Source organism: Lethenteron reissneri, chromosome 44 (assembly GCF_015708825.2).
Source record: "Lethenteron reissneri isolate LAM-NWPU_2019-01 chromosome 44, ASM1570882v1, whole genome shotgun sequence".
Classification (NCBI taxonomy): Eukaryota; Metazoa; Chordata; class Hyperoartia; order Petromyzontiformes; family Petromyzontidae; genus Lethenteron; species Lethenteron reissneri.
The window spans coordinates 10714798-10741608 of record NC_083822.1 but is presented as its reverse complement, the minus strand read 5'-3'; the positions used below and the strand labels follow the sequence as shown (position 1 = coordinate 10741608).

At 46.4% G+C, this 26811-nt stretch overlaps 2 protein-coding genes across 5 annotated transcripts in view; one reads left to right on the top strand and one right to left on the bottom strand.

Annotated features, from left to right (window-relative positions):
* Window positions 1-1122: 1122 nt before the first annotated feature.
* On the bottom strand, window positions 1123-17348 carry LCMT1 (leucine carboxyl methyltransferase 1). The gene is made up of 11 exons (XM_061570001.1): window positions 17146-17348; window positions 15138-15229; window positions 14500-14621; window positions 13774-13850; window positions 10027-10088; window positions 9749-9851; window positions 8529-8649; window positions 5112-5213; window positions 3735-3826; window positions 2851-2948; window positions 1123-1905 (listed from the first exon to the last, which is right to left on the bottom strand). Exons 1-11 carry the CDS (start codon window positions 17241-17243, stop codon window positions 1877-1879), a joined length of 996 nt encoding a protein of 331 aa, XP_061425985.1. The 5' UTR covers window positions 17244-17348; the 3' UTR covers window positions 1123-1876.
* Window positions 17349-21476: 4128 nt separating this feature from the next.
* Window positions 21477-26811, top strand: part of LOC133353605 (rho GTPase-activating protein 44-like) — an 87604-nt gene continuing 82269 nt past the window's right edge. The window contains exon 1 of one of the 4 annotated variants that reach the window (XM_061569977.1): window positions 21477-22210. In XM_061569977.1, the coding sequence (XP_061425961.1) occupies window positions 22158-22210 (53 nt within the window). In that variant the 5' untranslated portion in view covers window positions 21477-22157. The remainder of the gene's footprint in view (window positions 22211-26811) is intronic. The other 3 variants (XM_061569979.1, XM_061569978.1, XM_061569980.1) reach the window with 3 other exon arrangements.

Sequence of the window (26811 nt, the reverse complement as noted above, 5' to 3'; positions counted from 1 at the left end):
CACACACGCCTGATTGCTCTTACTATGGTTGTATGTTGAACTTCTTTGGATACTGTTACCATGAGCTTCCCTCGTCGATTCTTCCACCCATAATGAAGACTCAAAGTCAACTCAGACAATAATGGCGAGATGTTAACTACCTCGCCTGGTATACAGGAGGCCGTGGGTTCGATCCAGACCCTGACACCTGTTGTATATTTTGAGGTTTTTTTTGCCCCCAAGTGTTTTATTATTCAGGTCCACACATGATATGAAAGGGCTGTATATTTTAAGTTTGCATGCTCTCCCCATGGTAGCATGGATTGTTCTGCGGGTTCTCCGATTTTTCCCTCTACATTTAGAAACGTGCTTTTAGAGTATTTTGATGTGATACATTTCCACGTGAATAGCCACTTCGTTGAGCTATCATTTGTGGCCAGGGTCGCTTCTGAAAATAAGCTAAATAGCTCAGTGGGCCTTGGTAAAATTAAAAGTTTGTTGAGTTTGATTGAATGTTAACCATACCATATTCAACCAAACACTTCCGGTCTAACCGATTCTCCGTTTCCCTCGCACTGGTCAATTGGGAATCCTCCCATCGTTTCTTTCCCCCAAGTTCTTATAACCTTGCAAAATTTAAATATACATTTAGAGATTATAACTTTCATACGGTAGTGTTGTTTGTTGCTGGCCACGTGGCATTTTGGGCCTTTGTACAACCGTGAGTTTAACCTTGGCTACATATTCTTAGGTGTTTTCGGTAAAGTCATGTAGGTAAATAATTAATATAAGTAAAATTAAAATAAAATCACGTTTCGGAGGCAACACAAGCTTCCGTCTTCAGGTGGAACCGTCACAGCACGTTTTCTTTTTTTTTTTACTTGATACAGCAAGCGTGCTGTGACGGTTCCACCTGAAGACAGAAGCTTGTGTTGCCTCTGAAACGTCGTGATTTTTATTTTATTTACTTTTATTAATTTTAATTTTTTACCTACGTGACTTTACCGAAAAAACCTAAGAATATGAATCCTTGCAGTCACGACAGCTTCAAATCTAGAATTTAACCTTGGCTGTTGGTTTATTAGTTAACCTGGGGCTGTAAGATGGTGGGTGTCCACCGCGCCAGTTTTCATTAAATTCATGTTGATTAGCATCGAACAGATATTTATTGCGTCAGAAGAGGACTAAATTAAATATATCTCTTATGCAAAGTAGACCTGTGGAAACACAAGGTGCAGACTAATGTTAAGGACTTAATTTTTGCTTTCGGCCACGTAATGAATTGACCAAATGCATCACCAAATCCTCCAACTCGAAACTGAAAAATGCAATTGTCACATGTACACATCCAATTATGCATCATATTGGCAATGAAAACCTAAGTGTTATTATACTACTGTGGAGGGTTTCCATAAATTAGTTTTAATTCTGTACAAATCTATACATTCCACGCAGTTTATACATACTGCATATCACATTGCTTATCTTGATCTTGAATGCAATTGATCATTTACACGTAATGGGGTAACTAAAATACACTTACTTTAATTTAGAAATGAAACATATACATCATGAAATTCACTTTGAATGAGTACAGCACTTAAAATTGAAGGTTCTTAATTTGCGCATTAAACTGTCAATCTGATTTCATCACATGACAGTCCTCATTTATATTTTCTGGCAGTAATATAATCCACCATGGGATATGAGAAATAAACTCTTACTGGAGCCTTTCACAAGTTGTACATTTTTTTTACATGTTTACAGAGTTCTGCTGGCTCTGCTGGAAGCCTGTGAAGTGGTTCATGACCACGTTACGGTGTGTGCTCTAGTGTGTGCTAAGGTCGATTCGGTGTGCTTGCGGTGCGAGTCCAACAGTCCGCCTCATGCTAGTTATTCAGGAAGAAAATCCGATCGTAAACAACCCTGCAAAAGAGAAATGAACACAGGTGATAGCAAGCAAACCATTACAATGAAATGCACAAAGTGTGAGATTGCGACTGTCCTCTGGAAGGCAGTTGGCTGATGTGAGGAGCTGAATATTTCTTCTTGGTGGAGGTTTTGTCAAATTGGATGTGACGAGGGGGTGTTGGCTTGTGATGGATGGTTGGTTGGATGCTATGCTCGGATTGTGGGCTGAAACGACTGGCCGGAAATTTGCAGTCTTGTTTCTCGATATTCCAAGGACATTCACCAACACCTTCTTTCGTACCATTATCCGTGTCCCACATGTTTGTTTGCATGTCTCATTTTTCTGCCTTCGACCGTGTGCTTTGTGTTGTCCTATTGGCGCTGTTCTTTAATGTCTGTCTTCCTTTCTGTATATATTTCCTTTTATTCGCCCAGTGAAATTGTATTTCTAGGATGAGTACGGAAAGTGCTTGTAAAATACTGTTTGGACATCAGCTTAAAATAAATGTAAATCCTAATTGAAAACAGTGAATACCATGGGAGTACAATTTTTTTTTAACTGAATACCAACTTTGAATAACTATAATACATAATTCATGTTTTATAAGTCATTGTTGAAGAGACATGGCCATTTATTACACTTAAATCACTTTTTATTCTACCAGGTAAAGCCCACTGAGCTATTAGTTATTTTTCAGAAGCGACCTGGCCACAAATGATAACTCAACGAAATGGCTTATTTGGACATGTATATCAGACAAATACTCTAAAACTCATGTTTCTAAATGTGAAGGGAAAAATCAGAGGACCTGGAGAAAAATCCATGCGACCATGGGGAGAACATGCAAACTCCAAATATACAGCAGGCGTCAGGGTCGGGATCGAATCCACATCCTCCTACATACCAGGTGATGTAGTTAACATGTCGCCACTGCGATGGTGCTTCATGGAAGCTCTTACCCAGCTCTCTTGCATCCTTGACGGCCCAGATCAGGCCGTAGTGCTGCAGCAGTTGCTGCAGCAACTCTCCCTCATCCAGAAACTCAATTTTCTCCATCCTGTCCAAAAATTCCAGACGCAAAGCAGTGTTCACTATTTCATAAATCTTGGCTGTACAAATGAGGTTTACCTAGTATATTGCCATTACTCGCATCTGATATTTAACATTGCAAATCTACCAAATAGGTAATGAATATTCTCTGGGTCTTTCGGTAAAGCCACGTAGATAGAAAAAATAAATATCACGACGTTTCGTCATCAGGTGATGACGATTGCTTGTGTTGCGATCGAAACGTCGTGATTTTTTTTTTTCTATCTACGTGGCTTTACCGAAAGACCCAAAGAATATGGATTCCTGCAGTCACAAAAACTTTAAGTGAAGGTAATGCATACTTTAAATAGTCTGTCCAGGTGAAAATATATATAAATGATAATATGCAAGCCATCTGTATGGTAATCCCAGGCTGACCTATTACTATATCACTGGGATGTGCTTGATCTCATCAGAACTTTGAATCTAAACAGTTGAATCTGGATAGTGCTTATGTGGGCAAACACCATGCATAGCATCGGGATTTGTATACTGCTGTGGGGCTACATTGTCAACAGAGGGCAGTGCAGCAAAATACATTGTCATACTGTACCATGCTCCTGCATCTATGCCCCCTGCCTTTCCCAACCTACGATGACCAGCGCAGTGATGTGCGGTCAAACAACCTCCGCAACCCGCACAATACGGGGAATGCCCTCATCCAGCAGCGAGTTAACGGCGGCGTTTTACAATTAAAATGCCGTGCCAGTGATTAGGTCTCAGTGGTTGTGTAACGGCCGTGAAGCTGAGCTACCTTCTCCTGTCGGTGTGTGGTAGGCAGTTGTAGACCGTCATCATGTTCAGGGCATCTGCCTTCTCCCAGCCGTTGTCAGAAAACCGCGCCATCTGCACCGAAACACCAGTTTACATGCGGAAACCCTCAGTCGCCAGTGTCTTCAAACGTAGACAAACCACATGTCATTGGATGCACTGCAGCATGGGCTGAAACTGCCAAGTCAAATGTCGCAATGTGCAATTGTCAGGTGGTTGCCATATGGAAGCACATACTGAAGGCAATAGAACTTGTGTGCAACTGAAGCTTGGGTTTTCAGTTCCCTCTATAAAACAATCCCCGACTTTAGAAAATATGCACTTAGGAACGAACCGCCTTAAGATATATATTTTTGTTTTAACCATCCGACTTGCGAAAGTTCGCTCGTGCTTGAGAACCGAATCGTGTGTGGAGCAGTAGTGTGCTACGAACCCGGCAACCCGAGTTCAATTACCGCTCACGACCAATAACAGTGACGATTACATGAAAGAGTCTTGGGCCTCGCCTAGGTCGACTCAGCTTCAAATGAGGACTTGGTGCGGTGTGTAAACATTGCCACTTGAGAGACAAAGGCGTCTGGGTGTGGTGCTGGCCGTCCACCCCCTCGTGTGTCGTGCCGGCCTTTATAGGCATTCGTTAACCACACTTGCCCCAACGGTCTGTTAAAGGTATACGGGGGACCGTTGTCATTGTTGTGCGTCTGTGTGTGCGTGTGTGGTGTGTGCGTGGGTACGCGCGCGTGCCCCCGTGTGTGTGTGCAATTGTGGAAACTCATTAGGCCCCTTCTGACAAGAAAACTAGCATCAGGACTCGAGGTAAGTGAAAATAAAACGTGTTTTTTTCATTTTATGCTACTTTTTTATTTTATTTACTATATAATATTACAGTATTCCATGCAAATGTTCAATATTTATTCTTATTTATGAGTCTAACAATGCGTCAATTTTTTGTAGAACAATAACATATTTTTTGTACAGTATGTACACTACATACAATTAAATAATGAGTTCTAGAGGTACGAACAAATCGACTTGCGAACGGGTCTCAGGAACGGAACCCGTTCGTATGTTGGGGGCTGCCTGTACAGAAAAGGACTTACCATAATAAAAATGAAGAAGTATTATGCAAACTAGGCAAGAAAACAAATGCAGGACAATCGTCAACATCGGGAAGTGTTTATTTGTTCTAAAGATTTAAATCTCACTTGCTAAGCAGAAAAGGCAGGTTTGACCAGAGTTTCCCTTACAAGACAAACTTGCAGAGGCATTTTACATCATCCTCTGCAGACAACCTGACAGATACGCCGAACGTGAAAGGCACATCTCAAAGACAGCAAAATGTGTTGGGTTTTGTACTTGCCTGCGTCTGTAGACTCCGGCAGGCAGTCACGCCAGCCAGAGAACACTGCCTGTGCTGCAGGTTCTCAATCATCACCTGCCCAAACCGGTCCTCCATGTTCACCTGCCATAACACACGTACCATCATCATCCGCCATGATCAACCTCAGCTGGATGAATGCCTCACCAGGCCCTCACCATCTCTCACAGTCCGGAAATGTAACAAAGCAATAAGTACGTATGGGCTCAGATTTGTCCACCGCAATATGGATCTTAAGGTTGCAGGGTAATTTCACTCATGATTAGAAATTACATTCATTTTCTTCAATTAAAGAAATTAGTCACGAGGCCTAAAATCATCCAGAATGAGCCTGATCCCATAAGATCTCAGGAGCCAAAGCGGAAGGGGGGGGGGGTTAAGCCTGGATAGTGCTTTGAAGGGTGACCACCATACACAAGCATGTGTTATAGTCCGTAGGCTATGTGGTAGACCGCAGTGAGCAGTGCAGGAAAATTCACTGATGTACTTGACTCGATGCTCCCATGTCCATGCTACCTGCCTTCAACCCTCACCAGTGCACCAGGGTGGCTAAGTATGATCAAATAGCCCCCACAACCCACACAGTGCGGAGAGGCCCTCATCCAGCAGGGGACTGACATGAGTTTTCCAAGGGTGTCTTATCAGTGGACTTCATATATTGTTGTGAAGCATGGTGGAGGATAAGCTGCTTCTTCTTCTGTATTGCATGGGGGGGAGAAGGCGAAAGCAACAGTTTTTATAGATGTCATCGCTGAATGTTAAGCTCCTTCAACCAATCCAAAGCGACAGTAAGCGCTGTATGGATTGCAGCGATACCGTCAGGGTGTGCGCGGTGACGTGATTATGATGGTTTGGGTTTTGCTACAGTCAAGATAGGCGATTCTTTGATTTAACATCCATGGAGAATAATGATCTCATGCAACAGCTGACATCCAATCACTGGTGGAAGCAGCTCCATCTGGCATCAACAACCAACTTGCCCGCTCGCTACTCTGCGCAAACCACACCCTGGGTGGTTCTCACCTCCCAACAAATTTCCTCAACTGCCCCTGATGATACATCTATCTCGGGTTGGTGTGAGCAACGTTGACTTGTGAACATGACTTAACGGACACATTTAGAGCGAGGTCTTTAAAAACACGTCAGTATTTTATGACAAGAGGGCTCGTCTGAAAAATACCAGCCATTTATTTTTCATACAAGTACGAGTTATGTAAATTCTTGGCCACGGTGTAGACAGAGCACAAACAACTGATAAGGTTTTGCTTATTCTGATAAGGTACAGTGTGGGGTATTTTACATGCATCTGCAAATTCACATTTTATACAAATACTCGTGTATTTGAAAAAGTTTTGCGTTGTTCTCGGTAAACAATACCGTTTACTTTGAAAGTCGGTACTATAACGAATGTTATTTGTATTCATATTTTATTTTGTAAAGTTTTAATGTAATACATGGCAATTATATTTTATTGCTAATGTTTTTGGTACATTTAGTTTTCCTTGGCCCTATTTTGGACGGTCTTTGAAAATTACCCTTTAAATTCTGGATCGCATCATGCTGTTAGGTACAACATTGTCTTGTATTTATATATTGCATTTCACCGTGTATGTATTTACTGTGACATCCAAGGTAGGACAACAATTTGCACTAGAATATGACTTTCCATTAAATGTTTTTCTTCTCCAAAATATGAAGAAGTATCCATTCTGATCTGTCAAAGAAGAGTGTGACCCTTCGTGTGAAGAGAATGGCCCACGGAAGCAGACACGAGAGAGTTACATTTGAGATCCCTTCAAGTGACCTCGTCCTGCGATGGAGAGCGACGTTCGGTGCATGATCATCAAACGTATATCTGTAATTCTCCGCGCTGGAATTTAGCCAGTGTGACCTTCCTAAAGGCATTGCTCATTCAGTGAGACATTATCAGGGTGACAGGGTGGCGCAGTGGTAACACCTTTGCTTCAAAGCAAAAAGGACCTGGGCTTGATTCCCAACTCGGGCACCATTCTGTTTAGAGTTTGTATATTTTCCCTCGGTCCTGCATGGGTATTCTCCGCATTCTCCAGTTTCCTCCCATAGCAAAAAAAAACCATACAATGTGTAGAGGAGTAAAATGGGGACGTGACGTCAGGTGTGCCGTTCAGTGCGATGACGTCAAGTCTCCTAGGGTACTTAAGGGAGACCCCGTGACGAAAGCGAGGTCACTGTGGGAACGGGTAGAGTAGGAAGGGTGGAGAGGGAACCAGGGGTAGAGAGGGATCGAGTAGTGAGTCTGGGGGGGAAACCGGTGGTAGCCGATAGAGGTGCTCTCTCTCCGGTCGGTAGGAGTCGGCAGAGTCCCCGATCCGACACGAGAGAGAGAGACCGGAGCTAGCCGAACAGGGACCAGGACTCAGTGTAGGACCCCTAGCCCCTGGGAGTTATGTACCCTTGTGTGTTATTGTTCACCTTTAGTAAACCCTTGGCGAAAGCCCATAACTTACCTCCGTCTCCGAGTGCGTCCGTGAGAACTCCTCAACAAATGTACCTAATATTGACCAAATATCCAATTGCTGAAAAATGCACTGAATTTGGATTATTGAATTGGATGAACAATTGCAGAGGAAGGGATATTCTGGAGGTGACGTCCACGTGTTCCATTGATCCACCCTGACCCGAGTCTCCCAGAATAGAGTTTCCTCTTCACAAACCAACCAGGTTGGTCAATCCTGCACGGATGTCTCTGATTCCTTGGCATAGCGCCAAGATATTGTAAACAGTGCTCTTCATTGCAAGGCTCGTGGGCCATTGGAGGCCCCTGGTGGCCTTTAGTGCGGCCCCTGACGTTCGGCCCCCGACACTACGCAACTTCTGAAAAACACCCCATAGTGTTGTCAAACCCAATAGTTTCAAATGTGTGGAGGCTCTCACACTGATGCCTTATTGGTGAGGAACACTGACGTACAATGTAACTGTAGGTATTGATGGCCAAACATTGAAATGCTGAAAGATTACCTGGAAATTACTCACTGGGGATCATACATAGCAGCAACGTCATCCCCTACTGTAAAAAAAACTTGGCAGGACACTACTGAAAACGAATCTGAAGACTAAGTGAGGCTTTCCTGGGTAAAAAGGCATAATTAATTTGCAGTGAAGCTACAGAAGCTTTTCGATTTAAAGCTTTCATGACTGCAGGGATTCATATTATTGGCTCTTTCGGTAAAGTTACGTAGAAGGGAAATAATACAAATTCAACAATTATTTTATCATTATTATTATTAAAACAAGCGTTTATTTTTATTATTTTATTATTTCCCTTATACATGACTTTACCGAAAGAACCAATAATACAGAAGCTTTGTCAAAATCACTGCGCAATGCCCGTGGCTAGAGGCGTGAGCTGGAATCGCACACCTGCTCGTAGTTAATGAAGAGGGCAGTGGGGAAGGTGTCCGCTGCCCAGCGCACGAGGCGAGACGAGTGCTCCAGCGTCATGTACACCAGCACGCACTCGGCCACCAGCACCGTAGGGAGCCTGGCCCGGGTACATGCGCACGGACACGTGCGAGCTGACACGCTTGGGGAGTGCGCATGTGTATGTTGTGGGTAGTGCAGTGGTTAGTGCACCAAGCTATGAACCCGGTGACCCAGGTTTGATGGATGCCACTCACAGCGAATAACGGTGGAGAATATTTGAACTGGTCCTGGGCTTGCCGTAGGTGGACTCACCCTTGAATTAGTACCCGGCGCAGTGTGTAAACAACAGCACTGGGAGGCAAAGGAGGCCAAGCGTAATGTTCCACACCCACCCCCTTGTGTGCAGTACCGACCTTCATGGGTGCTCGCTAACAGCACTTGCCCCGACAGTCTACTAAAGGCTATACAGAGGATCTCTGATGCGGCAGCAGAGAGCAGTGCAGCAAACACCATTGTTGTAATGTATTATGTTCAGGACTTAATTTACCACTGAATATTTTCTTGGTTGCTGATAGACTAGAGATGGTATGGGACTAGCAGCCACAGTCATGTAAACAGAGATATAAAACGATGTGGTGATATTGAAAGGTGCAGAAACATTTCCAACAACAGGGGTCCGTCAACCAAAACAACAATAATTATTTTAGAATTTGGGAAGAAAAAAAACATTTCAAGAACCGAAATGCATGTGAACACGAGACGGTCCTTAATAAACAACGTCACGAAACAGCTCTTAATGAGCCACATGCATCTCCGGAGCCGCAGGTTGCTGACCCCTCCCCATGGTAAACCGGACTTCCATGGTCAGGGGTCGGCAGCCAAAATAACAAGAGCCATTTTTTTCCCCAAATTTCAAGAGCTGCACTACAATCCTTAATGAGCCGCATGCAACCCCTGGCCTAAACAATATCGGCTGAAATGAAGCCCCGACTACGCACCCACGTCTACGCTCCCCGCCTTCACGAACTCACACTGACTATTACTATCGTGGTGATGTGCGGCAAAAATAAACTCCACAACCCTCATGGCGCGGGGGAGGTTCTCATGCAGCAGTGGCCTGATCAAAGGGGCTTTACATGTAACACGTGTGTGCACACGTGTGTGCACAACAGCAGCAGTGTGGGCACGCTTTGTTGGTGCTGTACGTTTGCGCTCACTGTGGGTCGAGCCCAGCGTCTCGCAGCTTCTGCTGCACGGTGGCCAGGTCCCGGAGATCCACTCCCAGGATCGCAAAACGATCCGAGTTCAGATTGGCGCCATCTGCAATAAAGGATGAACTACGGTTTTAAAATCGACAAACAGTTGTCAAATCACAAACGACAAGTGAGCATAATGTCCATAATTCAGATGGATTTTTTTTTTTTACTGAAATAATTGAATCTTTTTTCTTTCTAAAACACTTAAAATTCAGTTAGAAATAAAGTAATATTCTTACCCAGGGCCAAGCTGTCAGAGGAATGCGTCTCCAATACAGCTTTGGACAGTGGTGCTTTTGTCCTGAAATCAGTCCAACAAGAAACAAGCGCAAGCATCTGAACACAACGCCACAAGGCTTCTTCCTTCATTTGGAGCCATCATGATTAAGTCGTACAAGCTAACTTTCGATTAGCTGCATCTATGTAAAGCTTACGCATTTAAAAATGCTCATATATTAAGGACAGTACCAGTCTTCAAGTTTCATTCAGACCACAGCAGAGAATACTTTCACTCCAGAACCGTGTTAGCATATTGTCAAAAGCAGTTAACAAACACCATTTTGCCGCGTGGTGGACAGCAGAGGGCAGTGTATGTATGTATGTTGAACTTATTTCACACCGTTCATCGGCAAGCGTGCCAATTGGAGGTGCGGAGGAAGGACAACAAACTCAACACAAAAAGCATTTCAGCAAGATCCACTGTTGTACCGTGCTACGCTCTCACGTCTGTGCTCCTCACCTTGCACCAACTCGAACTGAACAGTGTGGTGAAACATTGTCAAATAACCCCCACGACGACTTGCACGGCATGGGGAGGCTCTTGCCCAGCTACGGACTGGCAAAAGGCTGCGCATGTACATTGCCACCTCCTATAAGAAAGCATTGTTAGCCTTTTACAATGACAGCTGTTCTGTGACAATGCCAGTTCACAGTCTGTTCGATTCTGCCGTGCCCCCACCCCATCTTTTCCCACCCCTTGTGTGTTTATACTAAGAAAAGTTTAGCCAACCCTATGAAATCCCAACAATCAGCTCTGTAAATAAGAATGCACACGGACCTGTAACACTGGACCGTATGTTTATTTTTAGGAATGTGCCATGCAGTCGGAAATGTAAACAAAGAAAATATTTAAGAATAAATATTTTCGATTGTCATCATCATTGTCGTGCCTGGGACACACCATGTAGTCGTACATCAGTGTGCTTGGCTACACAGACACAGCGGGACTTGGATCTCAAGGTTGGGATTGGCACCACGTGTGCCCTGCTGCTTTCAGACATTTCCTCTCGATCCTAGAAGCTTCCAGGAAAAAAATTAAATAACTCTTTGAAGTAAATTTATAAGACAACTACGGCCTTTGTTCTCCAAACACTGAGAAACGACGTTTGAAGATGAGCTTTGCAATTTTTGACGATCCAAAAAGCCAGTAACACATGGCTCAGTCTGATAGTAACAGGCACCTGGATGCATCCATCTATTATTTCCTAAAGAGCTCAAATATTCTAAGTTCAACCGCTTGTGCAGCCGTATCGCTAGTCGCCCTCTCGTGGTCACAACTGAAGGGAAATCTGGCCAATACACCACAGCTCGTCTTGAAAAGTGAAGCTTCTTTTCCATCGCACGTGACACCAAGCTTAACATGCTTGTCATCTTCATCATTGAAATGCTGTTTCACGTTTGTAAAGCACATTATAACAGAGGCAAGATCAGGACACGTGAATGAGTATTTGTTCGTCGGTTTAAAATTGTTCCACTCAAACTAAAATGCGTTAAAAAAAAAGTTCGTTTCCTTCCATACATGCATAGACACTGGAAAAAGAGTTTGGCAATGTTCCAAGCCAGGCATTCCCATAACCGCAGTTCTAACGCCTGGCACATGGCCACAGTAAATGCATTTTCAGACAGGGATGGTGACAAGGGCAGCTGCCGAAATTCCCAAGACAAAAGTCACGTGATTTACTGTAGCGTAGGAGTTGGAGCATACAAAACATTAGAGTACCGTGAAGGTATATTTGTTTCCGTTGTCATTGAGATCAAATTCGTAACTCATCGCTCGGTGGGGCCCGAACATATTTTTGCCATGGTTCTCATTCTGTCGCCAGCATTACTGCGCTGTTCAATCTCCATCATTTTCCTTCTATATCTTTTACGACTTCATCTATCCATGAGATTTTTTTCCCATCTTCCCCTACTTCTATTTCCTACCACAAGTATAACTGTGCACAAAGTCTCATTTACAACTTCCAAATGGCCTACATGGTCGAGTTTCATAACACTAGCAATTATAGAGACAAGACAGAATGGTTCCACCCAGGCTTAGAACTCTCTGCCAGTGGAACAGCTCGCTCTTGATTGGATTTAGGCACAGGGAGACACATCAGATGCAGAACACGAGCAGAGTAAATGCATACGCTTCACTAACGTTGCTCTACTGGCCGATGCGGAGTCACAATGCATTGTTCTTAAGTTTTCCATGCAGGGGGTTGGGACAGCTGCACTTATATTTTGAAATGCTCTGGAGGGTGATTAAAGTGGTTTCCTTTTGCTTACATAATGACCTGTAGGTCCGTTAGACAATATTCTATGTAACTGAGCTATTAATGAGGGGATGCAAGCTATACGTAAGCTTTCTACTATATTTAAAGCATGCCTCTTTTTTTCTACTAAATACACGACTAAATACACAGACAGTGGACCTTAAACAACATCATTGATGTTTTACATCTTAAGAAGAAGGGTCGCCCAAAACGTCACCTTATATACTTTTGCTATTCAGGCAGTGCTACTGATGAATGTGTTGACCCGCCTCTACTGGACATGTGTGAAAAAGAGCTTCATAGCTCATCAGATTCTTCCAGTCTAAATAAAAATTCTGATGAAGATTGTGAACCTTAAGCAACGATGTGGATGTGACTGCCTTCTGTGACCCTCACTCAACAACAAGTTAAATAAAACCCTTGAAAAACTTACAAACTGGACGCTTTGAAAAGCGGTCACAAAGTGTTCTGAGACGTTTTGGTAAAAAAAAATTAGCGCATTATGACCATTAAGTTGCTTATTGCTGCTTATGATTTTCGGAACATGGCCGTGGTGTCCTAAAAGTGTCCGTCAGTGCTCCACGAAAATCCTTCAGTCTCACGTGGGTAGATCTGCGCGCCAATGGCGAGCAGGGCATTATTTGCGTTGGCCAAGTTTGAGCACCCCCCTCCCTGGGAATGACTCCGGCTGAAACGCAGTGGAAAAACACGGGGAGGCGAGTGCCCAAAACGGGGAAAACATGCGGTAGCCGTGGAGATTGTTTACGTGCACCGCCACAGTGCGCGCCACACTCACGCAGCAGCCGACTGCCGTTCATCGGAAAAACCTTAGGAAACGTGCAGTCATCAAAGGGCTCACATGTTTGCTGGCTTGGATAATTTTCAAGGAGACACGTGTTTACTTTGTGAAACCGTATGTCTAAACAATATAAGTTACCTGGCCACCACACGGCCGGGATAATAAGGCGATTAAGTCGACTAATTGACTATAAATTGCCATCGACTACTTCTTATGTGGTTAATTACTCAGGCCCTCTTTTTAAAATAGTGGTTCACCCCACCAACCGGCCTCAGGAAGGTGGGAAACCCCCGCCTAGCCACACCCAGCATGATGCAGACAGTAATGCTTATTACATCACAAAGTTTCCGCCCAGCACCTCCAATCCAGTGACACACATGGGAACAGAGGTGAGACATTTTCGTGTTTCGTGTTTCCCAATTATAGTTGAATAATCGATCCTATAATTTGTAGAGCAACCGATTACGGCTATAATTGCATAGCCCATCTCTATTCATGACAAAGTTGAGCCAAGACAAATACATTTATTGTACAACTTAGATGGTAAATTATAGACAACCCGTTAACGCTACTTGCTCGGTTTCAGCTTCACGCTCGGTCGCAAAGGTGTTTGCACACACAGCAGCGCGCACTGCGTATTATGCGCTCACTTGATGATGTGTATTTTCCTGGACGTGATTGCAGGGAAGTCGAGCTCAAAATATTTCCTCGGCAGAAGGTTAGCGTCCTGTGAAAATAAACATGACTTTAGCATGAGAAGGCACAAATCAACTCACAAAAAACATTCTTTACACTGTACTGCACCGTTTAAATATTACTCTAGAACAAAGCAGTGTTTATACAAGCTTCAGTGATTGTACATTATCCCCCCTGTCTGCACAACATTAAACTACAGGCTACATTGCCAGGTCTATTCTATTAAATAAGTCAACCCCAAACACAAGATATTAAACAAAGCTTCACATTGTACAAGCATAAATGTACAACCTTTCTGTTCATTCACAGCTGGATGAGGGCCTCCGGATGCTGTATCAATTGTGGGGTTATCACCACGTTAATTATTGTGAGTTGATGAAGGTGGGAAGCATAGACATGAGGGCACAGAAGAACAATGGATATATCTGCACTCCACTTTGGTGCCCACAATGTAGCCCTGCAACCTATGACACCTGTTAGAGATGGCGGCCACCCACACAAAAAACTATCAGGCTATATCCTGCTTAGTTTCCGAGATCTGATGGGATCAGGCACATTCTGTGTGATATGATCACAGGTATGTGACGTTTAATTGGAGTGAATCTAAAACACAAACTCCTGAACAAGGAAACTATATGTCCAGCAAATGACCTCAAAGATGCCCTTGGAGCGACACACACCTTCAGCCTCCAAAACGTTGTGTCTAATCCAGCACCGATGCCAATCACCTGGCACTGGCACTCTGTCTTCTTCATGAAGCTCTCAAGTAGTCCCCACACGCCATGCACCCTGGCGTAATAACCTGCCAACACCAGTAAGGAAAACATTCCTTCCACTGTGTTACAAGTTCCAACATCCAGTTAGCAACGCATGAATGAGCAAAAGCAAGACGATGTTCAACACAAGACGAATAAACACAAGGCCCTATGAAACACAAACCCAAGACACAACAAGACCATGGTTTAACAGCAGACTACGAAATAGAAAATACAATATCCTAACCCTAAAACCAAGAATATAGCAAACACAAAGCACCTATCAAACACAAGACCAAGAAGCAGCAAACACAAGACCAAGAAATAGCAAACACAAGACCATGTCCAAAAAGGCACACAATAGAACAGAAGTTGGATAAAAGCACACCCTTCAGAGGGAGGCCATGTGTGCTTTACCCGAAGTAGTGCTTGTATCAGAAGCTGCCCTTCCATTCCCCCCCCCACCAGTGTAATGTAAGCACGTGTTGATTATTTCAGAACTGTGTTTATACAAGGCATAATCATATCCAACTTCTAACTGTAATATAAAGTGGACATTTTACCTCTATTGATTTCAGGAGCCTTCCTTTCCGACTTCTGCCGTACCATGTGCTGGATGTAGGGGTCCACCCAGTAGCCCAGGTTCACTGCAAATCTGTGGGAGGTAAACATATAGACCCCATTAGTGTCAACTATCCCCAGCACGCACATCAACCCAACAGGACACATCCACTCGTCAGTACAGGTAGTCCCAGACTTACGATATTTTGATCTTAAGATGGCTATAGCGATATGACAAAATTGTAAAATATTTTACATTTCGCGCGGCAGGCAAACGCAGCAGTGTACAAGGTACGATACTATACGTTGGGACGCTGCCGGGATGTAATGTACGCATATAGTTTATACAGTACGGTGCTGTAAATTGCTCTGTTTTGCTAAATTATCACCATTCTTTAAGACTCCTGGGTAGGCTAGGCCATCTTCGACTTACGATATTTTCGACTTACGATGGGGTCGTCGTAACGCATCTCCATCGTAAGTCGGGGACTACCTGTATAATAAAGGCTTAATTTATAAATGGGTCTCTGTCCACATCCGAGACATAGAAACCATATCCGCACCCAGCACACCACATCCAATAAACCGCTCTTTAAGGCTGCAGCTACTTAGTCAAGTGCCTACTTAAGTCTACCAGTGACTTTGAACATATTCTGTGAGAAATTAAACTAATCCTATCAAATTTCTATACAAAAGATGACACGTACCAAATTATTATTTTCTTTCGTCAGAATCAGAATCTTTTTTTAATACCGGAGGAATCCAACGAGAAATGAAGCTCTTTTTCACACATGTCCATACCATGACGCCAATGCACAGATGCCCTTCCCATGAGAAATTAGCGGGCAACATCATACAGCAATCCTTGTAAATACACAATGGGGGGGAGGTTCTGCCGGTAAGATAAAGCCACGGACAGCTTATAAATAATCATCTAAATAATTTTGTCTGTCCACTGCTGGACGGTCAAGGGGTTTGTTTGGCCATATACCCATCACAGTGGTGATGTGAGCCCGTGAAGGTTGGCGTTAACCACTGCACCACCCGGTGAGATACAATTGCAGCTAAAGCGCTCCCTGCTCTCTCGGGGCTTGAGATGAGTTAAATGTTGCGAATCAGGTGGCGTGAGACGATGGGGGGGGGGGGGGGATGGCAAGGCATGACAATCGAATTTAAATCCCATATTTGCATGTAGCAACATTCACAACTCAGCCATTTGTGTCACCGCAAGAAGACAAGCGTTAGAATTATAAAACAGTGCTGCTGCCAGGTCGACATTAAACACAAATATCCCCCACCCACCCCCCTCTCTCTAGTACCCAATGAGTGCGGCTTAAGACGCATGCGGCGAGGGGACGCAGCAGCCACAATCTGACCTCACGGAAGGGCCTTTGAGCCGCCGCGTGAAATAAAATAGCCGGGGTGACATTGCGAGCTGAAGTCGTGGGTCGAATTTAATCCACATGGGCCGCACGTTCGACCCCACCGACCCCCCCGAAATATGAACATCGACGGAGTTCAAGAAATGGGGGGCTGGCGAGCAATTAGGGCAGCGGTCGGGAACCTATGGCTCGCGAGCCATATATGGCTCTTCCGGTGACGGCATATGGGCTCCCAGACAATTTTGAGTTGAAAAAAATAAAAAAAATCAGTTTGGAACTGATTTTAAAATACTTGTGATATTGCTTAATAATATTTGTGTCATTTAAAAGTAAACATAAATTAGTTTTGAAGATAAATTTCACGGGTCACGCCTGCACGAAGCTCAACCTCACCACGTACGAACCAGACTACAAGGCCAACAGCAAAACCTCGCAGCACCAGAAGTCGCATTAAAAGTAAGACACATCTAATGTATTATACGTTAAAAATACTATATGGCTCTCAATGAAATATATTTAGAAATATTTGGCTTTTACTGGCTCTCCCAGTCAAAAAGGTTCCCGACCCCTGACTTAGGGGAAAGATGCGGAGGAGGGTAGCAGGAGCAGGAGGGAGCGCGGTTGGGACCTCTTGCAGGCGGTGGCGTCGTCGCACGTGGACCGCACCGCCTCGTCCCCTTCGCCCCCCTCGGTGCTCGGGCCCCTACGCCGGACCGGGACGCTCATGGCACGGGCAGAGGAGAGAGCGACGGAGAGTGACGGAGACTCTGAGGGGAGCGGCGGGGGGGTTCGAGACAAACACACGCCGGGGCTTGACAGGAATCGATTCGTCGATTCGCGGCGCTTCTGTGAGCGATTCGGAATCGCATCGATTCTTGTTGATGCGTTAGGGGTAGCAATGCGTTTACGATTCAATGGTCAATGTCACGTGGTTAAATCTTGACTTGAAGCTTTCGTGGCTGCGGAAATTCGTGTTGTTGTGTTTTGCGTTCGAAACATCGTGGTTTTTTGTTATTTTGTGTTATTTTCTTTGAAGTTATCTCCGTGACTTTATCGAAAAACCCAAACAATGTCACGTGGAATTTTTTTTTTACTTAGTAAAATTGTACGAATGATAGGATGTAACTAAAGACCCTGCAAATTAGACTGGTAGTTTAAACAGTGCAACAAACGCACAATAAATGAGTCAGTATACACCGTATAAATGACACTGATAGTGTAATTGATACTATTGGTAGAACAAATGAGAGTACAGGCGGGCCAAATGTGGTAAATCAATAGAAAGTAGAAGACACATTAACACAGAAACTACCAAAACAAATAAAATCGATTCCTGAATCGATTCGTAGATTATTCGACGCCGTGTTGGAATCGCGAGGCGCGGATCGGGGCTTCTGTGCACAACGCCTCGAAATCGGCGGCCATCTTACGTAAGGGCTGGGGGTGCTCACAGAGCCCAAGCGACGTCGTATTGTGACGACGTCACCAACATTTCCCCTGACCAAGATGGACGACTCGCCCACTGCGTCACAGCGGGGGCGGGGCGGGGGCAGAGAAGCTCACAGAGCCCAAAGGACGTTGTTGTATGATGACGTCACCAACATTTATTCTCGGGGGGTGGGGGGGGGAACTCGGGCAGCTTTCCCCTGACCAAGATGGACGACTCACCCATTGCCTCACAGTAAGGCGGTGGGAGGGGGGGGGGGCAGAGAAACTCACAGAGTACACGGAACGTTGTCGTATGATGACGTCACCAACATTCATTCTCGGGGGGTGGGGGGGGGGGAACTCGGGCAGCTTTCCCCTGACCAAGATGGACGACTCACCCATTGCCTCACAGTGGGGCGGCCGGTGGGGGGGGCAGAGAAGCTCACAGAGCACACGGAACGCTTTCTTGTGATGACGTCACCAACATTTCTTCTAGGGGGGGGGGGGGACACTGGCGGCTTTCCCCTGACCAAGATGGACGACTTGTCCATTACGTCACAAGGGCGGGGGAGGGGGGGCAGCTTCGCGTGGTGATTGGCTGGTGGTGCGTGCTACGGAGAAAAAAGCGCGAATTTGATTGGCGCGATCAGATCACGTGCATCGCCTTCTTCAGCTGGAGGGATTGCCATGACAACAACGCGCTTGTCACGAGCTTGGCAATGTGGTTGGGTTCTGCGTGGAGGTTGGTGCCGATTTAAAGTTTCCAAGTTTCATTTATTAGGTTTAGCCCTGTGAGCCATTCGGCTCTTGAATAGGGTGCAACCGCAACAAACTAAAAACATGAACAAGAAAACATCTTAAAGTGACTATGTGACTATGTGCAAACAGAAAATCTAAGAAAAGACAATAAAATATTGCTGAAAAAGCACCGTACACCAACGCTGTGTGCAAAAATCCCAGTGGGATGCAAGTCAAACAACAACAACAACCACAAGACAACTTAGATTAACTCTGTACTACAACAAACAAACATGGCCAAACCAAAACACTTTTCGAAAATCACCAAAATAAAGACATAAAAGCAATGAAACAGTGATCATAGGAACAATAAACGACATAAACAACATGTACCACCAAACCCTGCAGCCATAGCTGGCTGCATTAGTCACTCCACAACAGCACGAGCATCAGTCGGAGAATCAACATGTTTCAATGCACCTTTAAGATCAGCACGTTAAATCAAAACACAGGTCATACTTTGCAACGATCATCCATGGGTGGTGGGCGCTAGTTGACACAGCAGGGGGTACAGCTAGTGGCGCATCTACAGCTCATCTCAGTCAGCCAACCCATGGGCACCTGTTGGGTCTGTCCCGAGATCTCCTGTCAGCAGCGAGCCTTCGACACTTCACGTGGCCTCAAAGTGCACCTGGCCTGGCACAGGCGCCGTGGTGACAGTGACCGACACTTTTAAGTGGCGTGTGGCGGGGTATTGGTATTGGGCACTTGTTTTTCCTGCTGCAGTGGACTGCTGGTGGGGGGCTGCGTGAGCCCCCCTAGGCTGAGATGGGATGACTGGGGGTGGGATCCGCAGGAATTGAGCCCGGCACGAGGGCACGCGGGAAGCACGTGGCAGATTGTCACGCGGGCCGGTGGCACGTTCCCAAAGGGGACACGACGACATTCAAAGCTGAGTGACCCCAATTAGGGTCAAGGTCAGAGCATCCCTCCCCCCCAAATAACGTTAAACCAGGTGAGCTGGGGTCAGGGTGGCGAGATGTTAACTCCCCTCACCTGGTATGCAGAGGTGATGGGTTCGATCCGGACCCATGCATAGCAATCTAGGTTGGCCGCATGAACGATGATGAGGGCCAATGCCTTTTAGGGTGAGGGTTAGAGCATCCATCTGCGGCTCTTTAAGGACCGCTTCGTGGCGTTATTTATCAAGGGCCACCTCATATTTACATGTAATGTTGAGGGTTTTTATTTTACCGAATTCTAATAAAATGGCTCTTGTTGTTTTGGTTGACGACCCCTGGGCAAGACCGAGAAATGGTTCGAGTCATCCTTGTGCTGGCCAGTGGCCGATTGCATACAACGCCGTTAGTAAACATCTCCTGTGGCAGGGCCTAAGGTATAGAGCAATTTGCGTTTTATGCAACTGACCGCATAACCTTTGGCGTAACCGTGACCTGGGATAACCACCTGAGCTAGCGTCAAGCAAATACTGAGGTTCACCTTGTGTGTAAGGTTAGGGGCTATGTTATTGCATGTTAGGGGCGCCACAGTGGCAAAATGTTAACTACCTCGCCTGGTGTACAGGAGGGCGTGGGTTCAATCCCGATCCTCACACTTGTATATTTGGGATTGGCATGGTTTTTCCGTGGTCGCGTGGATTTCTATCCGGGTCATCCGGTTTTCCCCTTCACATTTAAAGTCAACGTGCGTTGAGAGTATTTGGCCGCTTCAAATTTCCACGCCATATTCCATTTCCTCGAGCTATTATTTGTGGCCAGGTCGCTTCTGAAAAGTTCTATATAGCTTAGTGGGTCTTACCTGGTAAAATAAAATATAGTTTTACTTTACTTTCATTTCCTAGTGCATAGCCATGAAGTGGGGTTAACATTGCGTCACTCGGGTCAGATTAGGACATGACCCAATGTATAACAATGACCCAGGTAAACGCATTGCGTCGAGGGCAGGGCAAAACTCTGTTAGGCTGGAGTCACAAATAAAGTTATTCGTGTCTGGGCTTCTCACAACGGCCGTGCACGTGGCATTCATAAACCTTAAATTTAGACTGGTAACTTTACAAAAGCATCACATTACGATATGCAAACAATAAGCTAAGGTCAGGGCATGCAAACATGTCACGCTCGTAAAATGCATGTCTCTCAAGGGGTTGAGTTGGGGCGGTATGTGACATCAAACAAAACCATAACAAATACGTGAACGTGAAAAAAAAGCCCTTGACAAGCCAGTTCTTTATACACTGTACACGTCTCTATATCCGCTAAGAGCCGCAGGTTTCTTGTTGTAGTGATTCTACTGACCACTACATTACACAAGAGAGAGAGAGCTCACAGCTGCTAGTGACTCACCACTTTTGGATGAGCGCAGATGTTGTTGGTCGGTATTTTCCAGATAAAGCTGATATTTCTTTTTTTATGTGATTAAAAAAAATGTGCTTCGTGAGTCAGGTTATATGATGTGGCCGAGGACGTAAATAAATACGGCACCATGTGAGCAATGAAAACAAAAGGGCACTTCCCTACCCAGCCCAGGGTATGAGCCAGAGAGCCAGAGAGCCACAATCCATCACCCACGCTTCGCTCCTCCTCCTCCTACGTTGCAGCTACCACCATGAGCAGTATCAGCCACGGTCAATCCACTGCTGAATAAAAGGGCTTCCCCCGAACCAGGTCGCCATATTTCACAATCTTCAGATGAAGGTGGATCACTGAATCCCCACAAACAATGGTGAAGATACATTCTGAACGTGGTTGCCCTTCATGAAAGCCGGCAGCGACATTAACATTCAAAAATCATCACACAAAAAAACACACAAACAGGGCTGCCAGAGCTAACATGCAGCAGCAGCAGCAGCGAAACAATTTTCACAAAATAAAAAAAACCGGCGATTACAGCAGATCGAGAAGCAAGGGGAGGGTGGTAACCGCACAAAACACAGCATCAGCAGTAGAGGTGGCGGCGTGATGCCCCCTCTCTCTCACTCCGCCATAGGGAAGCGAGGCTAAGCCTCCCTGCTACCCCACCCCCATCCTCATCCTCCTCCTCGCTCACTCTGCAGCACGGGCAGAGGAGTAGCAGTCGTGGTTGTGCGTGCTTGCTGCAAGAACCGCGAAGAAGGAGGTGGAGGAGTGGAGGCTGTACCGAGGATGAGAATGTTATTGTGAAGAGGAGGTAGAGTGTTGAGAGGCTGGGTGGGAAGAGGAAGAGGAGGAGTGGGGACTGCGAAGAGGAGGAGTTGAAACAGTGAAGAGGAGAGAGGGGAAAAGGATTTCAGCCGCGTGAACAGCCGTGGAAGCAACCAAGCGATCCCGTCCACGACGTGGAACGGGGGATTATGCCGGTTCGAGTTCGGGGTCGTGCACGGGCAGTTTGACGGAGCGGTGGCTGGGCTCTGAGCCCGGCTCCATCCCCGGAGGAATCATCGCTTCTCAGGGCATCGGCCACGGGCGGCGGGGAAACATGAAGAAGCAATTCAACCGCATGCGACAACTGGCGAGCCAGACTGTCGGAAGGTGAGTGACTCAGTGGCTTGGGCGGTGTGCGGTCGTGGCCGGGTTTTGGTGAACACGGCCGGCGTTCGGTGCGGTCGGGGTGGATCAGTGGAGATGTGATCTGGTCTGAATGGAATGTTGTGATATTGGGGCAAGTGGAGATGGAGTGAGCTCTGATCTGGTCTGAATGAATGTTGTGATATTGGGGCAAGTGGAGATGGAGTGAGCTCTAGTCCTGAATGGAATGTTGTGATATTGGGACAAGTGGAGATGGAGTGAGCTCTAGTCTGAATTGGAATGTTGTGATATTGGGGCAAGTGGAGATGGAGTGAGCTCTGATCTGGTCTGAATGGAATGTTGTGATATTGGGGCAAGTGGAGATGGACTGAGCTCTAGTCTGGTCTGAATGGAATGTTGTGATATCGGGTCCAGGAAAGATCGATTGAGCTCTGATCTGGTCTGAATGGAATGTTGTGTTATTGGGACGAGTGGAGATGGAGTGAGCTCTGGTCTTAATGGAATGTTGTGTTATCGGATCCAGTGGAGATGGAGTGAGCTCTGATCTGGTCTAAATGGAATGTTGTGATATCGGGTCCAGGAGAGATCGATTGAGCTCAGATCTGGTCTGAATGGAATGTTGTGATATTGGGACGAGTGGAGATGGAGCGAGCTCTAGTCTGAATGGAATGTTGTGATATTGGGACAAGTGGAGATGGAGTGAGCTCTGATCTGGGCTGAATGGAATGTTGTGATCGGGTCCAGGAGAGATCGATTGAGCTCTGATCTGGTCCGAATGGAATGTTGTGTTATTGGGACGAGTGGAGATGGAGTGAGCTCTGGTCTGAATGGAATGTTGTGATATCGGGTCCAGGAGAGATCGAGTTGAGCTCTGATCTGGTCCGAATGGAATGTTGTGTTATTGGGACGAGTGGAGATGGAGTGAGCTCTGGTCTTAATGGAATGTTGTGTTATCGGATCCAGTGGAGATGGAGTGAGCTCTGATCTGGTCTGAATGGAATGTTGTGATATCGGGTCCAGGAGAGATCGATTGAGCTCAGATCTGGTCTGAATAAAATGTGTAATATCGGATCCAGTGGAGATGGAGTGAATTCTGATCTGTATGGAATGTGTAATACCGGATCCAGTAGACATGGAGTGAGCTCTGATCTAGGCTGAATGGAATGTATTCGAGATCGAGTCCAATCGAGTTGAAGAAAGCTCCGATCTGGTCTGTACGGATTCCATGAGATTGGGTGCAATAGAGTTGGAGTGAGGTCTCATCTGGTCTGTGTGGAATTGCAGGGTCCGGGTCCGTATGGGACAAGTGGGATCTTGTGTTTTTTAGGACCTGGATGGGTCGGATCCGATATCGGGTCAGGATGGAGTCGGGTGGATTTTTGAGGATATGGAGATGGATCCGATCGAGACGAATCGGATTCGTATGGCACAGAGGGAGTCCCGAGCATTTTGGGGTATGGTTCAGGTTCAGGTCCTGGCTCTGCTCGAGGCCCCGTCTTGCCCCCAGCTGTTGATTACATCCTTGTGATGAGTAAAACCTGTTCATATCCAACCCCACCCTCTCCCCCAGTGCTCCCTCTGGTATTGTTCTGCGGGGGTGTAGTGGGTGCCACTGGGAAGGTTGGGATTGATGAGTTGTGTATTAATGCGTGGTGCACGGTGGTGGATGGACAGGAGCCCAGACAGCTAGAGTCGTGGTCGGGGTGGGACATGATGATGGGATGGGAGAGTAGGGATGTGTATGGAGTTGATGCACGGGGGGTATGGGGATGATGTTCTGGTTGTATAGGAATGTTTAATGTCATGGGATTGGTGTAACACAGACGTGGGTCCGATGGGAGGAGCGTTGGGATGTGTGTAGGATGTGAGGATTGTTTATGGATTTCATTGCGATTGGGTTGATTTATAGTTACGTGCGTGCATTGGCATTGATGTATGTGATGGTGTGGGATGTACAGGGAGCAGGAGTGTAGTGGTTAGCGCGCTCTGCTACGAACCCAGTGACCCGAGTTAGATTCCCGCACACGGCCAACACCGGTGACGATTATCTGAACCGGTCCTCGGCCTCCCCTAGGTCGACTCAGCCTCAATTGAATACCTGATGCGGTGCGTAAAACATCGCTACTGGGGAGACAAAAGCGGTCGGGCGTGGTGCTGGTCACCCACCCCCTCGTGTGACGTGCCGGCCTTCATAGGCGCTCGCTAACAACACTTGCCCCAATATTCTTTCAAGGCTACACGGGGGGTCTTTGTCTTGTCTTTGTACAGGGATGTGATGATAGGATAGATGTATAGAAATGTGTGTGTGTCATGAGAAGGATGTACACGGATGTGCATGGGATGAGCTGGATTGTAGAGAACTGTATATGTAATGGAATGGGGAGTGCAGGGATGTTCATGGGATGTAATGAACGTACAAGCATATGGTGATAATAAGATGGTTGTATAGGGGTTGTTGATGCAATCGAAAATATGCAACAAAGTAGGGACGTGATGGGATGACCATGGAAATGTGATGCATGTGCAGATTTGTCGGTGTCATTTGATGTAGCAGTTTGGCAGCACCCTGCTCTTCAGAGAGCAGCGGACGGGCTGTTTTATCTGCGGCTGCGCGCTCCGCTCCATAATGGCACGGCGTGCGTTGCGCGGTGGCTGGGTTCATGCCGGGTGTCGCGTGATTAATACATTGTAAATGCATCGTAAGCATGAGGCTCCCTCTTTGTATCGGTGGCTCAGGGCATTAGTACGGTAACCATTGGGGGTTTAACCGCTTCCCGCGGCGGCAGCGGCGAGGTACGTGTGCGCCCGCGCGGTCATTTCCGAGCAGCGATGTGAATTAACGCGCCTGCCTGCTGATGGGCACAGGCGGCTTCCATCCCCACCACATCCTCCATCCCCACCACGTCCCCCATCCCCACCACGTCCCCCATCCCCACCACGTCCCCCAACCCCGCTGTCAATGACGTGCTCTGCGCACCACAACACACACACGCGCGCACCGCACACACACACACACGCGCTCACACACTGCACCACCACAGTCATTAGATTTTTACGTCCATCGTGATTCACGACGAGGTAATGATGTCACACCGTTTCAGGGGCACTCTATTCCCGACACCATTGAGCTTGTGGGGGTTTAAGGGTTTTTTTTTCGTTCCCTGGGTCTCTCAGGCCAGACCACGGTGACATTTGTTGTGGCGTTCATGATGGGGGTCTCCCCAGGAAGAGGACATTGCATGATCCTTGGAGAGGAGATGACCCCCCCCACCACCTCTATCTCTCTCGTCTGTAATGGCTGAGCGTGGAGTGCACGTGTGATGCTGTTGGCTGAGTGGGGCCACACGGCCTTGGGGTCGATTTTTGCATCGAGATCGCCGCTGCTGCTGCGGTGAATACATGCGCCTTGCGTAACACCTGTGATGGTGCGCCCATGTCCTTTGTACACTCAACACGCGTGTTCGGTATAATATCACTGATGCAGAGTACAAGATTCAGCCTTTGCCAATCCGCTGCTGGATGAGTTGGCACACCGTGCAAGTAGCGGAGGCTGCTTGACCATACTTTACCATGCTGGTCAGTGCGGCCTGGTTAAGGGGAAGCCCAGGACCGGTTAAGATATTATCCACCACTTTCGTTAGCCGTGGCTGTGAATCTAACTCGGGTGGCTGGGTTCATAGCGCAGTACGCGAATGCATTAACCGAGCGGTATCAGTGTAATAATCCCCCGTACTAAACAACAATAATTAGCGCTTGTGGGAGAATCAAGGTGTCATCATGGCCATCAATGCGACCACACTGCCACCCCCTGCTTTCTTGTGTGCGGTCCGTCAGCTGCTGTTGCACCGTTGACACCAGTCCTCAAATCTTCCTCCGGTGTCACGCCATCAGCTCGTTTTCAGAAGCGACCTGGCCAGAAATAACAGCTCGGTAAACTGGCTTATCCCGTTGGAATTCTCCCCTCGGTTCTGCATGGGTATTCTCCGAGCTCTCCAATTTCCTCCCATAGCAAACAAAAACATCATACAATGTACCTAATATTGACCTAAATATCCAATTGCTGAAAAATTTACTGAATTTGGATGATTGAATTGGATGAACAATTGCAGAGGAAGGGATATTCTGGAGGTGACGTCCACGTGTTCCATTGATCGACCCTGACCGAGTCTCCCAGAATAGAGTTTCCCTTCACAAACCAACCAGGTTGGTCAATCCTGCACGGATGTCTCCGATTCCCTGCCATAGCGCCAAGATAATGTAAACAGTGCTCTTCATTGCAAGGCCCGTGGGCCATTGGAGGCCCCTGGTGGCCTTGAGTGCGGCTCCAAAAGTGCGTAAATGGTCAAATGTGAAAACACCCCCCCACCATGCTGTCAAAGCCAATGGTTTCAAATGTGTGGCGGCCCTCACACTGATGTCTTATCGGCGAAAGTGGTCCCCATTCTGAAAATTAGTGAAGAACTCGGTTGTAAACGCGCATTTCGAAATGTGGAGGCAAAATCGGAGGACTCGGAGAAAAATCCACGCCACCACGGGGAGAAAACGCAAACTCTAAATATACAATCTTGATACAGCAGGCGTCAGGGTCGGGATGTAACCCACGA

Excerpts from the sequence above, each read along its gene's own strand:
- LCMT1 (XM_061570001.1), bottom strand. The coding sequence starts at position 17,243 with ATGAGCGTCCCGGTCCGGCGTAGGGGCCCGAGCACCGAGGGGGGCGAA. Across the intron at positions 5,214-8,528 it reads TCTTCATTAACTACGAGCAG|GTGAACATGGAGGACCGGTT; the intron begins GTGTGCGATTCC and ends GTGTTATGGCAG. Across the intron at positions 2,949-3,734 it reads CCACACACCGACAGGAGAAG|GATGGAGAAAATTGAGTTTC; the intron begins GTAGCTCAGCTT and ends ATTTTTGGACAG.